The sequence below is a fragment of the Amblyomma mixtum genome, chromosome 1 (assembly GCF_055824585.1).
Source record: "Amblyomma mixtum isolate Tamu chromosome 1, ASM5582458v1, whole genome shotgun sequence".
NCBI classification, from domain to species: domain Eukaryota; kingdom Metazoa; phylum Arthropoda; class Arachnida; order Ixodida; family Ixodidae; genus Amblyomma; species Amblyomma mixtum.
Genome location: NC_143012.1, coordinates 295,908,006 through 295,924,899, shown reverse-complemented (window position 1 = coordinate 295,924,899; position 16,894 = coordinate 295,908,006). Strand labels below are relative to the sequence as shown.

Genomic DNA, 16,894 nt, shown 5'->3' with positions numbered 1-16,894 from the left:
TGCTAGCCGACAGCGCTTAGCTAGGAGGTGTAGCCTTCCGATCTGCAACCCTCACGCCCCGTTAGAATGGCTTTTCCCTTCGCCCATTTCTCACCATATAATTAATTAATTGATTAATTTGAATGAATGAATGAAATTTACCATTGCCTCACTGCGTTCCTGGTTCCAGCACTTCCTTACAACTGTAACTGGCACTGAATAGCCAGCTAGTCGTGACATGCATGCCAGAAATACTGACCGTTTTTGGTTAAAACCGAATCTCAAAAAATGAATTCAGTGTACTTTTATTGGTGTTTTTTGGCATAACTCCTGCTCATAACTAACCATTGTCGTCTGCGTCATTATCATCACCATCACTGCACGCACATATACCCCAATGAAACAGGGACATGGACAAAAGAAGAACAACACAGACAGCGCGCTGTGGGATTCTGCAGTCCTAGCCCCTCTGCTGTTTCACCAACATCAAGCCAACTTGTCCAAGGGTCCGCTTTATATGCACACAGAGACATGCCAAAGGAAACTAGCCAACTTTATTTTCTTACTGCACCACAAAGGGTACTGGTGTGCTCGGGGCACACAAGCCGCACTTATGAGGTAGTTCCAAGCGGCCTCTGGGGCAACATAACAAGCACATATTTACAAAGTAGTGTCCAGCCAAAAGTTTGTACACAAGAAAAAAATTGCACTCTTCTTAATACAAGTCTAGGAGGATGAAGGCACAAAGTGTTGAGTGATACCAAGGCACTGTAAAAATGGCCTGCCAAAATCCCATCTGCATCACAGCTCTCATATGGCAGTTGGCACTAAAATACCGCAATGACAATGATCACAATAGGAATCTGCAAAAGTTTCTGGCTTGTTGCTTGCAGCTATTGGCAGCGGCACTGCCACTACACAGGTCTAAACAATGTAAATTATAGTAACGCCTTTTGAAAGAAAATGTGCTCTCAGTAAGCTGTAGTCCATTCCTTTCTCACTGTATGCTAACACGAAACAAATAAAGGCATAAATTATACGCTGTCATCAGTGCGCGAAATGCAGTATTTGCAGGTGATGACTAATGACAATGCAGCCTGGATGTGCTATAGTTTTACTATCACACAAAGGCTTTACTAGATCAGTAGCTGTGTTTTGACTACTGTAATGAACAGCAAAGAAGTTTCCAGCACTTCTGGTTTAGGCTGAACATGCTAGAGAGCAATCTGCACTTAAATCGCCATTTTTGACAGGCTTCACAGGTTGGCCTTACTTATGCAAATGGCAGACTCTGAATCTGCTGTTGTAGTAGGATTTCAATAAGTTCTAATTGAAACTAATTTTGTTATGACCATGACATTATGATATTAACAACATTGCAAGCTTAATGGAAATGAAATTCATGTAAGAGGTGCAGTTTCTAAGAAACAAGCCAAGAAAGCATCTTGCAGGAGTATAAAATTAAAATAACGGCAGTGGCAAATAATGACCTGCACTCGCAGTGATGAGACCTGTTAGCTCACATGGGTAATGAGCTTGTATTAGCTCCTCACATAAATTAAGTGTAAATTTCTGTGCCCATCTTGTAGAACACAGACAAAAAAATCCCTATGAAATGCATGTACACAAAAAGATGTTTTCACAAACCGGACACACACAAACAGGCATCAACACTTTCACATGGTTGTGGCAACGGTAAAAGTAGACATAACTTTACACAATGAATTCAGTCTTTCTTGCTGCTACATGTTTCTTATGCAAGAAGTCCAGTTTGCACCCAGAAAAATATGGCTCAAAACGGAAGGTCAAATTTTTACAAAAACATGCCTCACTAGGGGAAAACACCATCGATGGCACATGGAAGTTTATGAGTCTGGTGGTGTACGACGTAAACAGGGCAGTGGTGAAGGTGACCTTGAGGCAAGGGGCAACAGCGCAGGTGAGAAGGAAGGTGACAAGGCAGCTGCATAGCTGTCATCGACTGCACCCCCAACAGGGGAACGTGGTGGGGCACCTCCAGCACGCACATCATCTTTCAGCCTTGCAATTTCAGCAAAAACATGCGCCAATGGCTGGTACTGGGGACCCCAGTCAAGTAGGTAGTCCCAGTTGTATGAGCCGGCCAATTCCTCCTCACTGTGCACAATGGAGCTTAGGGAGCCGGTCATGGATGGTTCGCCTAGGCTCTCAGCTGGTTCATCCAGCTTGGCATACAGCAGGCTGGACAGGTCTTCATCGTCTGCTGGTGCACTGGGCGCCTTGGCCCATGAGTCAATGGGAGCCGCAGGGTCGATGCCTAGTCTGGCTAAGTACTCATGAGTATTCCGCACGGACAAGTCGGAGCCGCTGTCGCCCTGAGGTCGCAAGCCTTCGTTGATCATGCGAATCTCTTCATCCTCATCCTCGGCTGAGCCACGGCCACTGGACTGCTCAGAAACTTCAGAGGTGTGCATAGCACCCGCTGCATCATCAGGCCGCTCGTAGAAGGCTGGAAACGGGTCTCGTCGTAAGTCGACCGTGTCAAATGATGTGTCCAAACTGGGCTCAGCAGGTCGCTTAGATTGCAGTCGCCCACGCAACAGTGCCACCGCTGCAGCCAGTACAGCCACTGCTGCCAGAGCCAGCAACAGCAGCGCCAGGGCCCAGGCAGGAAGACCGCGAGATGCCGATGCAGCAGCCGGTGTCGCCGGTGCTTCCTCCAGGCTGACTCCAGCAGTGGCCAGCAGGGAGCCACGGCGGCCAGAGCTGGCTACCAGCTCTAGGCGGTTGCCGCTTCCCCCAGGCCATGGAGAACGCACGGATAATGTGCCGGAAGATGCATTGACACGGAAATGGGCACTTCCACCACGGATCTGATAAAGCACTCTGCCGTCAGGGCCACGGTCCCGGTCGTGTGCGTGAACACGTCCCACCAAATGTCCCACTGGGGCACCCAGAGGTACAGCAAACCGGTACTCTTCTTGATCGAATACTGGCGCAAACTCATCACGGCTGAGTACGTGCACATGCACACGGGCTGTGGCCCAACGGCCGCCAGCATCAGTGGCACGGATAGTGAGCTGGAAGTGAGGTTGTGCTTCATAGTCAAACACAGTGGCTGATGTGAGGCCACCTGTGGCAGTGTCCACAACAGCCAACTGAGTGCCTTCAACGAGTGTGTAGTTAAGCCGGCCGAATGGTCCCCGGTCAGCATCCACAGCTCGTGCCACCAGAAGAGCACTGCCTACGGGCGCACCTTCCTCTACTGAAGCCACATACTCGGGCAATGGAAACCGTGGTGCATTGTCGTTCTCATCTTGCAGACGCACAAGTACACTGGCTAATGCTGCCCGGCTGCTGTCTGTGGCACGCACCACGAGTCGCATCTCTGGAACGGCATCATAATCCAGCGCTGAGGCCACAACCAAGTCGCCAGCAACGTCAAGCCGGAAGCAGCCAAGCCGGTTTCCCGAGCTGATGGTGTAGCGAAGACCCGGAGATGAAGGTCCAAGGCGCAGCAGCGTGTGGCCCAGTGGCGCTGCCTCTGAGACGACTGCCTCGTAGTGGCTCTGTGCAAATGTCGGTGGCCCACGGCCCTCAACATTGACAAGCAGCTGTGCTGTAGCATTGCGTGGTGGGCGGCCCCGATCCGTGGCCACGACACGCAGTGCATATCGAGCTCGTGGCTCTAATGGTCGTGCCAGCACCAAGGAACCACGACTAAGTGCAAACCGCCCGCCACCTGTGTCCAGAAGCCGGTACTCAACACGGCCGTCCAGGTCACTTGCTGACACCCGCAGAAGTGTTGAGCCTGGAAGTGTGTCTTCTGGTACACTGGCTCTGTAAAATGTACAGAAAGTTCCACCATTTGTGATTCAAGGTTAGCTTGAAGGTGCAATGCATTTTTGTTGCCTTGTAAAACACTAAAGTTGCAATTGGTATTATTTTATACGACCACACCCCCAAACAATAACACATTTTATCATGGTCCACTGAACAGTCTGTTGTAGACAGAGCTTCACAGAAAAAATCTAAATACGCTATCAAGTCTTACAGTGACAGCTGTTAAGCACCCGTTCCTGGGTTTTGCGTCATGTAATGCAGTATTCAAATTTTCATGACTTCGCATCCATAGAACACCATGTATTTTTAGCTTCAATATGACCAAGAAGACTTTGCCGCACTTTCAATCTCACAAAATTTTATTGCCGGCTGGAAATGAATGCGAGGAAAATTTGTATCGTGGGCGTGAGTGGTTGCGCGGAGCGCATGCCGAAGCAAGCATTGGAGCGTGTACGTAATATGGGCACCGCCCGACTTTCACATACAGTGTACCTCATCATCATCATCCGCCTGACTACACCCACTGCAGGGCAAAGGCCTCTCCCATGTCTCTCCAATTAACCCTGTCCTTTGCCAGCTGCAGCCACTCTATCCCCGCAAAACTTCTTAATCTCATCCGCCCACCTAACTTTCTGATGCCCCCCTGTTACGCTTGCGTTTTCTTGGAATCCACTCCGTTACCCTTCAGGACCAGTGATTATCTTGCCTTCGCATTACATGCCCTGCCCAAGCCCACTCCAGTCCAAGTCCCAAGTCCAGTCTTGCACAAAATAAATTTGTGGGGATGCAAGCGGTTCTTGGGCCATTAAAAAATGTTAACTTTCAGGTATTTGGAGATTTTTTTTTTTGATCCCTTGAACTTTGAATTCACGAGCTTTTACTGTATAATCACTTGAAAGCGGAACGTGGGCAGCAGCGAAGTTTGCGATCCTTAAAGCCGGTTTTTCGCAGCAAAATTATTTTCGTGAAGTTGACGAATCTTTTGGACTGTTTGATTATTCGGACCATTTTCTGGGTCCCTTTGAGTCTGAAAAATTGATTGATGATGTATTACCATATACACTAGTGTAATGAATCCATTTTTTCCAGAAAAGTTGACATCAGTTTGGGGGAAGGGGGGGGGGGGGGGGGGGGGTGTTCATTATGCGGGCAAAAATTTAAACAGACTTTCTTGGGAGGGTCAAAATTTAATATACAGTAATCCCTCATAATAACGAAGTCAGCGACATGACGGGAAAATTCGTTATAAGCGATAATTCGATATAAGCGACCGCTCAAAAAAAGCTAAAACAGTCGAGATTTAATTGCGCCACAACTGCGAGGAAGCTGGTGGATGATGCCGCGCGGCGTCCGCCAGCTGTGGCGGTTGCTAGGCAATGGCTCAAGGTCGGCCTTTGTGCCTCGTCGGAGCACCGCGCAATCGCAAGTTCGTGGCCAATGTAGTTTTCGCTACAAAATTTGCTCGTAGCACAGTTGTTACTTCTACCAGCAACTCAGTATTGGTCAGCGATCCTCAAAGATGATACAGTTTTCAAATTTCTTATACCAGAGTTTATTATCTATATCAAGAACAAGCTTTAGCTCATTTTTGTGATCCAGACGGGATCCAGGCTGATCGACAGGCCGGCAGGCTCGGCTTACTTCACGTTCACACAAGAAAATACAAAGCAGCCATGCTACCATAAAGTCTGCCTCCTAGATTCGAGCAATGACAGCATGCCTGTGCAAGAGTGGAGCTTTCAGCAACGACGCCGCCCGCAGGAACGCCGGGTGACAAACTGCTCATTGCTCCCTGGTCGCCGCTAAGCCTAGCCGGTTTCGCATCGATGCCACAGTTGTCAGCGCTTCAGGACTGGACAGCACTCAAATAAAGGCGCTACACTCGGCACCCCTTTACTGTCAACTAGTCCCATAATAAAAGATACGTTAGATTTCCGCGACGCCTTCAGCAACGGAGCTAGCAGACGGCAGGCGAACCGCATCAGGCAGGAGCAGCACCAAAGCGGCTATTGGATGAAATTTGCTTGTATCGCTGTCATCACCTCTACCAGCTACTCGGTATTGGCCAACGATTGTCAGAAATGATGCATTTTTTACATTAATCGATCCCAGGGCTTACTATGAACTTGAACAAACAATACTATCGCGTTTTCAGACGCCGGCGGCCGGCATCAAGGCTGGCAAGTCACAGCTGGTCTCGATGCGCGCGAGCAAGCGAGCACGTCGAGACCGGCCGTGGAAAGGCCGGCCCGGCTCAAAGGAGCGCGCCCTACGTCATCATGACGCTGACGCTCTCTGCGCTCACATTGGCTCCCGCTTCCTGTCAATGCTTTTGTCGCGAGCGGCTCGTCGTTGACATCTAGCAGTTTGGACGCAGGCGGCGAGCTGCGATCGGACGTTGCGGCGCCGTTCGCAACTTGGCGCCGAGGTTAATCACGCTCGCTTTTCGTACACATGTCCCCACCGTAACAACAAAATTCAGTCACCCTACCATGCATTTAGAACGTTTGTCTAGTCGAATGGCACGAATTGAGCATGATAGGCCACTTTTCTGCATCCAAGACACCGCGGTTTTCTGGCATCGCAAAGCGCGAGGAAAACTTTATTTTCGTGTGGATTCTGTCACAGGGAACACCAGGAATGCGCTTCCAACCGAGATTAACGGTTCGGGCGCGCTGCACCATGGAATTTGACCCCACTGAGCAGGGGACACTCGGCACTCTCTTGGCGCCCGTTACTAGGCAGGGCATCGATCGTGGGTTTGGTACTTTTGTGGCCTGTTCTATGCCTGCATGAGTCTAATTCGTCCGCAGTATTAATTTGGCACTGCATGCGCAAAGGGTCGCTGCCACGGTGGCGATGCCTACGCTCGCCACTTCGCTCTAAGTGGGTCAAGCTCTTTGTGCGCCTCGAGTAATGCGGCTTAAAATGCATGTGCTTGGTCGGGACCGGAAGAAATTTCGAATAAAGCGATATTTTGAGTAAAGCGATTTCGTTATAACGAGGGATTACTGTACGTCTGTCCACCCTTCCGTCATCAACAAACGCACGTGGTCAGATGCGTTCGTGTCGCTGGTGTTAAGCATTGTTCACTTTGACGTGATCCGACAATTTTGTGGTAGCTGGCTGTGCTGGCCAATCGTGGCAAGATAAAGCGAACATGCTCAACACCGGCCCTGAAGGTCAAGTGTGCATTTTTTACGCAAGGTTAAAAAAACACACTGGACTATTATGAGCGTGTAATGCGAATGTTTAGGCCTCAGCTTAGGGCACACAACGTCCTGGCGCACCCCCAACCCCTCCGGCGGGAGCCCTCCTCAAAGGATAAATAAACACGCCCACGATGTTACCGCTGGGCAGCATCAGCATCTTGGCACACCACCAAGGGAAAGAAAACTGAGAAACCCGCTACAAAAAGCTAAAGGTAAAAAAAAAAAGTCAATTCTGAACAGCAAAAGTGGGGGGGGGGGGGGGGTCATTATGCGAGTGGGTTCATTAGGCGAGTATATACGTTACATTTTTCTAACTTTTCTAGCTTACAAAAGCTCCATTTTCTATGACAGTGGTCTCTTCATGATAAAAACGCCATAACCCATTGATATAGGCTAACTGCATTGTGTCCACAATGTCACTTTAATTGAGTTACCACATTTAATTTATTAAGAACTGTACACTGGTGTTTGCAACTGAGGAAGCAAATTTTTTGAAGACAAAAAAAAAAAAACATAGCTCCCATAAGTTTTTGACCATTTCTCCTTATGCAGATTACTAATTGCAGCGCAAAAGTGGCTTTGTTATCGCTTAGTTTAGTGAGGCAAACATCTCTGGCATCGCTGCGTACTCCCCAGAATAAGTATGCTGGTTATGAAAAAACAAGAAATTACCTGTAGACGGTCTCCAAGAACTTGGGAGCACTTTGGTTGATATCAGCCAGGTGGATGCGGAGTGGAATGACACTTGACTTTGCTGGGTGACCGCTGTCCGTTGCCCGCACGAGCAGCTGCACCACAGACTGTGCTGGGTCCCACTCGAGACTTTGGTTGGTGTACACCGTGCCTGCACCAGTAATGCACCCCAAATTCACCTTCTGCAAACTAATAGAGACCACGCTTTGACCCGTGTCACAGCTGAAGTTGCATGACCACCTCTCTTTGCAATCTAGAGGCCATTAGCTAGCTGCTATCGAGCTTGGCCACAAACTAGCAGTACTTCCCACTAGCAAGCTTTGGCTGAAACAGCAGCACTGTGTCGAAGTAACTTTTCATTCCATCGCTCTTTATTGCTCAAAAACAACACAGTTCAGCAGGGCATAACAAGACATATGCAAAACTTTTCAAGTGGTGTGTGCTTCTGTTCTATGCTGCTGATACTTGGCAGATTAAACTGCACTTTCAAGTTAAATGAGACTACATCAAGTTTCCTTTCTAGCCTTTGCTTAAGGTAATATCGATGCATATGTGATGACATACCACTCACGTCACTTACTGCTCTTTACTAGCACTACATTTTTCATCACAGGGGAATCATCTGAACCACAGCCTCACAGTTGCCGACCGATTTTTCAGGCTCAAATAATTTAGATTTGCATAAATTTAAGACTTTGCTAAGGAGCCGTAATGCACCTCAAAGCAACGTGTACAGATTCACCAACATTTCAGGCTTTGTGGAATCCAAAAGTTCAAATTTTTCTTACTACCACACTAAAATAGGTGCCAGAAATACTGTGGAATTTTTTTTCTTTTTATTGAAAGTTATATTTCTTTGACCTAATATAAATACAAGCGGACTTCATTTTCACAATCCAATGGTTTTTTGCCACCATGAAGGCGCCACCTTAGGTTTAAACAGTGTCAGTCTGACGAACTGGCTTGGATAGACTTGGCTTTTATTGTTGACACTTGAGTTACAGCCGTGATTTTTGTTTCCACAGAAGTGGTTTACAAAAAAGAGCATGCGAGCCAGGGTATGCGATCACATTGAAAATAGGCCAGCTGCAGCAGCCGCTGTGGCTTAGGCAACACCACCAGTGGTGTGGGCCAGATGGCAGACACGTGGGGGTGGGGTTGCAGTTACAGGCACTTGCTTCGTCCCTCTCTCAGTCTTCGCGTGACTCTAGCCCAAATACAGTAGAGGCCGGAGGTATCGAACATAGATATTTCAAATTATTGGCTACATCGAACACACAGTATCCCCTAGAAAACCCTGTGTAAAAGTATAGGAATTCTGCATTATAAAGAAGTACAATTTCGCTGGTCGTTTGACATATCAAACTACTCGCCATGCCCCAGCAAGTGGAACTTCTCCTAGTGACATTATTTGATCACTTTTTGCATGTGGGGATGCGTTGGCTGCGTGGCATTCGGCACCTGCTGGCAGCACTTTCGCTTTGAAACCAAGCGACGAGGTGAACATGCGGTGTGCTTGAGGGTGGCCTTCGCTCTCTAGCACTCAATTTCCAGGCAACATCACTGTGATGCGGTGAAGCCAACCTAACTAACAGTCTAGCGCTGTCTCTCACCTGGCGTGCTTCGCTGTCAAAGGCGCTGCAGAAATCATCTGTACCTTAACTTTAATGAGTGATTATTCTATTTATAGTGTATTGGTAATACAATTAGACATCTTATGACAAGCAGAGGCTAGTTCCAAAGAATTTCTCACTATGGCTTCGATGCGAATCAGGTTAGGCCTACCAACACATAATGAACGATGCACTGCCAGCAGACTGGCAGGCAGCATGTTGCTGCAAGAAGAACGTCAGTAGCGTGGGAGCAGGTTATTCTTGCTTCTAGGTTAGAGATACACCTATCTATTGTCATTTTTCATATATTAAATTATTGCTATATTGAACTATTTCACTATCTCCTTCGAGCTCGATATATCCAGTGTCGACTGTACACTCTACAGTAGAACCATGCTGTTATGTTCGTCAAGGGGCTGCAGGAAAAAAACATACCGTCCGGGAAACGTAGTAGCCGGGAAGCATGCGTAAAGATAACAATCATCATTGTTTGGCATTTTATTTTTTTATTTCTGGTATAGGCAGCATGCTTCTCTGGAACTGGCGAGGCTTTGTGGCTCTCGCGATCGTTTGCATGCACAGACTGTCCTAAATGCCCTTCGTTGGCTCACTGTCTGCCTGAGCAGCTGTCTGAGGAAGGAAGGCAGCAGCAAAAAGGGAGGGCGAGCGGAGCGGGCTAAACTTGGGCATGTGTGCATGGTTCTGCACCGTTTTCGTGGCAGCCACTTTAATCTTCCTTACATAGTAACTGTTTGTTGGTACCTAGAAATTGCGTTTTTAAGCTGCAAGCAACAAGGCAAACACGGAAGCCTTTAATGGCTCACTGTCAAGGTCATATGTCCGTTAGCAGAACCTGTCCAGTCTTTCCAGCCTTCTGATCGGTCTCCTCCAAGCCGTGACGTCGCTGTTGCTAGGCGCATGTGCGTGCTTCCTGATTGGCGCGCGTGTGTGACGTCACTGTCGTCAGGCGCGGGGTCCGGAGCGGCTCAGCGCTGCGCAGGCTTACTCATCGCATCGGCGCGCGCGGCGGCCTGAGACCCTAACGAACATCATTGGCAATGGCGCCAGGCTTCCACCGTTTCACACTTTAGTCTTGAAAGTGTCTTCCATAATTTTTGCAATGCAGCATGTGGGAACGCTGCCAGAGTTGCGACGCAACAGGCGGGTCTGTACTGCATGGCTCTCTAAGGGAACTTGGATGAGACTGACTCACGAGAACGTACCAGCTGGGAAAACACAGCACCTGGGAACATAACAGTGGGGTTCTACTGCAATATTATTTCTTGCAACAGAACGTGGGAAATGGTGAAGCCATTTTTTTTCGAAAAAAGAGATTTCTTTTTAGTTCATGGATAATTCGGACCATTATTTGGGCCCAGCCAAGCCCGAAAATTAGTTGGCAACTGTATTCTACTTAATTCACATTTTCGGACATAAGGCCCTTCATTTTTCAAATGCAAACTCACCTGACTGCTTGTCAATGTAGAAGCCATCTGAGAAGCCAGTGAGGCTGTAGTGGATACGACCGTTGTCACCAGAGTCAAGGTCAGTGGCACTCACAGTAACCACAGACGACCCAACCGTAGCTGACTCAGAAACAAGCACCTGCGCACAAAGGAAGAAATGGTATTTTACCAAAGCCATAATTTGACACATGTAAGCAGTCTTTCACTGTACCTATATCTAAACAGGTTTGGCAATGACAGTTCTGCGAAGTAAAGTGCTCAGGTGCAAACGCATGGGAAGACTGGTGATGATGCTCATGTTCCCCAGCCCTTTATTTCAGTTCTAGTATGTGAATTTCCAACATAAGAAACTTCACAGTACTCATAGAATACTTCCATGAGAGTCCAATATACCAAATCACCAGCAGATTTTTGATTATGATGATGTCAAGGAAGGCCATGCCCCCTTTTTACCCGAAAACTCATTCACTACCAACTGAAAAAAAAAAAAAAAAAGGAACCGCAAGCCCTGCTGTTAAAAAAAACCAAAAAAACCACAAGAACAGAGCTCAGAACAAGTGTAATGTGCAGCCCGTCCCACGTCTACCTCCACTTCACGTCCTCACGCGACTGCTTTTTCTAGTGGCACATATCACCCAACTTGAAAGGCCCCGGAAAGTGCCGTGCATTATGCACGCAGCTGACACTCACAAGAATGGCAGCTAAGAATATGTGCAACGTTTTGCACACTTAAATTTTTTTTAATAAATTTTTTTGCCTCAGTGCAGTGGCTTAATTTTTTTTGTGTGTGTGCGTGTTACCACCATATTTAACCAATAAATTCATGAAAAGCTTTGCACACAAAACTGTGGTATTTTTTTCGTTCAGAAGAGTAATCAATAAGCTACAGTTTGACATATTACAATGCGCAGTGCATTCAGCACTTCTTGAAGAAATAATTTTTATTTCAAAACACTCAAAAATGGTCATTTTTTCACGGTAAGGAAATAGTTAAGGCGCACCACACTTCTTTGAATCAGCAACAATCATCACCACATATCATGTTGCAGCTAGATACTATGTATCCCTGGGTCTCTCTTTGAATGAAAGACCAATCACGCACAAAGGCCAAAACACAAGAGTTGTTGCAGCCTCTTTCATGAGTCGCCATTTCAGCTTATCCTATTTACGGATCCCATATGAAATGGAAAGGTGGATATAGCCAATTACCTCTGACTCTGGTTCAACCAGTCTCAACCGCAAAGTTGTCAGAGTGTCCCTGAGGCATCAACTCACATTGTAGGATGGCTGCAGGAAGCGGGGTGCATGGTCATTGGTGTCCAAAACACGCACAGTCACGAGAGTCTCAGCTACGTGTGCTGTATCCGACACGTGCAGTCGCAGCCGGTACTCGCGCTGCTGCTCGTAGTCAAGTCTGTCAGCCAGAAGCAGGCGGCCGGAGAAGTGGTCCACCACAAAGGTACCACCCGGCTCGGCCAAAGAGTAACGCAGAACCGGGTGTGTGTCCACATCATTGGCCGTGATCGTGGTAACTGTGGATCCCACCCGGGCATCTGCGTGTGCAAGGCTTTATTTGATGCATGCTTCACTTTGCTAGCTTGCAAATTCAATGTGCAATCTGGAGCTTTCATGCTTGACCAGTGCAGTGGCCAGAAAAGTGTTTCAAGATGAGATAGACACAAGCCATAAGCAAAAGACAGACCAATATAAATGTGTTCTGCTACTCAAATCAACCATTGAAGGCCTGGTATAGAAAGCGTCCGAACTGTCCAAATATCGAATTATCAAATTGCCCTAAAAAACTGCTAAAAACTGTTCGCATGAAAGTAAAATCTATTTGGTGAAAATCTGGGCCATGGTCATCCTCTTTTAAAACAAAAATTGCTTGACAACAGTGATGTTTTGCAGTTCTGTCAGAAGTTTTAATTCATACACAGAATCGGGAGTGTTGGAAGCACTACTGCTCCATAATAGTAAGGGTCTTCGTGGCTTTTATCAGAGTGCGATGCAGTAGCGCTGAAGCGTCGAGTTTCTGCGCACTCGAAGAATGGAAATAGCACGCGAACGAAAGAGGGAGAAGCATGCACTGGTGCTAGAGTGGCAAGTGTCTTAAAAAAAAAAGCACGAGAGAGAGAGAGGGAGAGATCAGCAGCAAGTCAATCATCTCTCTAAATGGCGTGCGGCTGGGGGTGAAGATCCGAAAACGAAACTATGCGGCCAGAATCTCTCTCTTGGTCTTGATAGGGGCCTGCCGATTGTCAACATGTCTTCCCTTGCATGCATGTCATACGAGCATGGGGAACAATGACATTTGCAGTTCAGGACTGAGATAAAATATCTGGACCATTACTTGATGAGCCGGTCATGCCTCGGCACTTCGGAAGCCCATCCCGATCAACCGATGCCAGCCCCGGCACGTCTGAATAAACCAGGTTTCGACACAACAGGTTTATGTGGGCATTTAACGGGAGCCTGGAAGCAGTTTGAATTATCCATATTAATGACGGTCTAATTAATGAGATATCAATGTACATATATAAGCAAACAAAGGCCCAGCATTCAGCTTTTAAACACGAGTTCATGGACAGCCACGTTCCACTGGAGGCAGGATGCTGGAATACCCATTCACTGATTTTTGTGCCGATTAAGGAATCCTGTACTGTCAAAATTTTACCAACCACCCCACCACTGTGTGACTTACAGATCATAGTTTAGCTTTGGCATATAAAATTCTATGACCCATAAAGTATGAACCCAGCAACGTCTTAAAGGGAGCATGCAAAGAATTAAAAGCCGCTTGTAAATGTTAGAAGTGATGCAGAAGCATTGACACCAAGTATGAGTATTCGGAACTGAGCCGGCAATTTATAATGAATTTTTAAAAATCGTGGTTTTTAAAATTCGTGGGCCACTTGATGTCTTCGTAGGGAGCCATTTTGGAACCAAAATCAGGAAAACAGACGTAACTAGTCCCATGACGTCGGCAGCTACGACATCATGGGCACACTTCCAGTAGCGGTGAAAATCGTCTGCTCGAGCCGCCGCACGCCCCCCTCGGGCAAGCGCGATCCAGGGCATTGCCTTCGAGCATATGTTTTCAATTTACCTCTGCCGCCTCTTTCTGTCGCGAGTTCGGGAGCCAAGAAAGTGCAGAGACCGAAGAGACGCTGCCGACGCACGCTGCTTCTCGGGAGTGGGACAACCGGAAGTCGTAAACCGAACGTCAGCGAATGACGTATTCATGGGCGGTGCCCAGTCCCGGAGCTGTTTTCTTAATTTTTTTATGGTGCCCCGCGCGTACGAGTTGAGGGGGGAGAGGAGGAGCGTGATTTTTAATCATCTATAACTTTGTTGTTATTGATGCTAGCTCAAAAATTCTTGCGCTGGGGTGACGAGTGATGGATTGCCTATCTTTACGTAATCTCAATAGATTTATTTCATAGTCCCTTTAAGTGCATTTGCTTAAATCACATGCCCAGTGCACTCATTTCCGCAGTTAGCGTGCACTTGCACAATTTTGGGGGCAAAGTACGCAGTGTAACTGAAAGTACTGTTACTTAAGCTGGAAAGGAGATTTTGTGTTTTACCACAATGTGTAAAGGAAGGCAAACCAACCTAGTTAAGCTACAAAGCAATCTGCCAAGCTTTAAGCAATATGGGTGGCCACTGGCACCACTGTTGCAGTCTTGCATCCAAACACTCCATATCCCTGCCTCCAGCATGCCTAACATTTGAATAATGAATGAAAAGAAAACATAAGAAGTGCATAGATGAAAAGACACACCCTCGCGAATGCTGACAACACTGTCTGGTGGAAAGACAGGCTGGTTGTCGTTGGCATCAATGACTGTGATGCGCAGGGTGCACGATCCTGTCCGAGGAGGCTGACCATCGTCGGTAGCCACCAGCGTGAGCAAGTAGGTGTCACGAATTTCCCGGTCCAGCACCGTGTTGGTGCGCACTTGGCCGCTCAGCGGTGGCTCCAGCACAAATGCCTGGTCCACATTGCCACCTGCTATGTGGTACACCAGTCTGCTGCCCCGGTCTGCGTCCAGCGCCGACACCTGCAGCCAAAATGTAAGTAACTGAGCAAATGAGAAAGGCAAGTGCTTTGCTCACACGCCAACATGAACTATCCTTCATTTTAAAGCAAGACTTGTGAGACAAATTTCATTGCTAATGTTAATGTGGACACAAGAGGGACAGCTCTGGAACTTTCCACGGACAAGTGGAGCAGCTCTGCATGCCTGTGGAGGGTTCCTGCAGTGCATCGAAGGCAACTCACCTGAGCCACAAACGTTCCACGGGAGCGACCCTCCCACACAGAGGCCACGTAGCGCTCCTGGGAGAAGCGAGGTGAGTTGTCATTCTCGTCTAGTAGCTGCACCAGGAGCCTGGCATAGCCATGGAGCACAACCCCCGACGGTGTCTCGGCACGTGCCCGCAGAGGTAGTTCCAGCTCGGGCCGCTCCTCATAGTCCAGCTGATGGGAATCGCGCACCCGCACGGTGCCTGCGCGAACACACAATGCCGTAGAACCTCATTAATTCGAAGCCTGTCAGATTATGTAAATCAGTAGACTCCCATTAAGATGAACTCAGTTAAGATGAATTCTAGGACAAGATGAACAATGAAAGATCACTTGGTTGGTTTCCCATAGGACTAAAAAATCCACTTAAGATGAACTGTCTTGCGTGCCCTTCGGTGAAGAAGAACTTTCGCAGCGATTGCGAACCATGGCAGTTCACGGGCACTCATGGGGTGCCCATGTGGCACCATCAATGAAAGAATAGAAATATCAAATACCGTATAAACACGTGTAAGGGCCGCACCCGTGTATGAGCCGCACCCCGTTTTCCCGAAGGAAATGTTTAAAAAAAAAATAAATCCGTGTAAGGCCGCACCCGAACTTTCCATGACCCAGGTGGGTATAGCCTTCTAAATGCACGCGCCATGGCCTCCGCGATCGGCTCCGGCTGCGAACAACGGCGCTACCATAACGGCGCGCTCGATCGCGGAGCGCTTGATCAGCGCCTCCTCTATTTTTACAATGCCTGCCGAGTAGGGCCGATACGACCATCCAAAACCATCTCCTGTTCTCCTTTCCTACTCTCCCCCGTCTCCTAGCCTTCGCACCCGCTATGCGTCTGTGGGGGAGAGTACCATCTGGGTGGCGTCAGACAGCGGAAAGCGGACGAGGCCATTTTTATCATTTCAATCTATCTTCGAGAAGCGGCGCTCTGCATCCTTCATGTTCATGGTCAGCAGGCTGCCTGTCAGGTATGGACGCGTCATTCAGCGCGCTGTTCGTGGCGCTGCTCACCGTGACGCTGGTCATCGCGGAGCCGCTGCAGGCGCTGGTTTTAAAAGGAGTCACAGAGTGCGGCGCAGCGGCGTTGGCATTGCGACGAAAGGCTGTGGCGGCTTAGTCGAATCATGTTGGTCCTTTAGCTAAGCTACAACGCTGAAACATTCCGGGAGAGGCACTGAAACTGCTTGGCGAAAATATGAAATCAGATGGTAAACGTATTTAGTAATAAGTTATGCTATTTTGGCTTTGGATTCAATCATGTTAAGTAAGGAAGATTGGAGAATGAAATAAAGAAGGCATGGCAAATCTTCGAAACTACCAGATAGCTATAGCTTTCAAGTCGTAGCTGTACTTTTGTCAGAATCAGCTGTCATTGTTACGACAACTAGATGAAGATTATTCTCTGTCCTTGGCAGTCTGCAGCTACGATTGCTTTGAGAAGCGAAAAATGAGCTTCATACACAAATACAGTCGAACCCGGATATATCGAACCCGCATATTTCGAATTATTGGCTATATCGAACACACAGATTACCCCCTTGAAAATACTATGTAAAAGTATAGGTCAGTTGCGTTGTATATCGAATTCCATTTTCGCCGGATATTGGATATATCGAACGCCGCGCCGTGCCCCTGGAAGGCGCGCTTTCCCCAAAGACATTCCTGTCCGGTCCTCAGCCGCCTCAGCGGAGAACATTTCCGCAGTCAGTCAGCAGGCGCAGGGCCCCCGTTTTTTTTTTTTTTGTTCCCCGTTTTTGCGCCCCACCGGCGCGAGCTTTCCCCCTCCTCCTGTACCGC

General features: G+C 47.9%; 1 protein-coding gene across 1 annotated transcript in view; it reads right to left on the bottom strand.

The window, feature by feature from the left end:
- Positions 1-511: 511 nt before the first annotated feature.
- The window catches only part of ds (dachsous cadherin-related 1), a 69,464-nt gene continuing 53,081 nt past the window's right edge, over positions 512-16,894 (bottom strand). Inside the window, exons 20-25 of the mRNA XM_089566515.1 lie at positions 15,071-15,297; positions 14,570-14,849; positions 12,061-12,338; positions 10,786-10,924; positions 7,686-7,857; positions 512-3,798 (exon numbers count right to left, since the gene is read on the bottom strand). Of these exons, the coding sequence (XP_089422641.1) occupies positions 1,845-3,798; positions 7,686-7,857; positions 10,786-10,924; positions 12,061-12,338; positions 14,570-14,849; positions 15,071-15,297 (3,050 nt within the window). The 3' untranslated portion in view covers positions 512-1,844. The remainder of the gene's footprint in view (positions 3,799-7,685; positions 7,858-10,785; positions 10,925-12,060; positions 12,339-14,569; positions 14,850-15,070; positions 15,298-16,894) is intronic.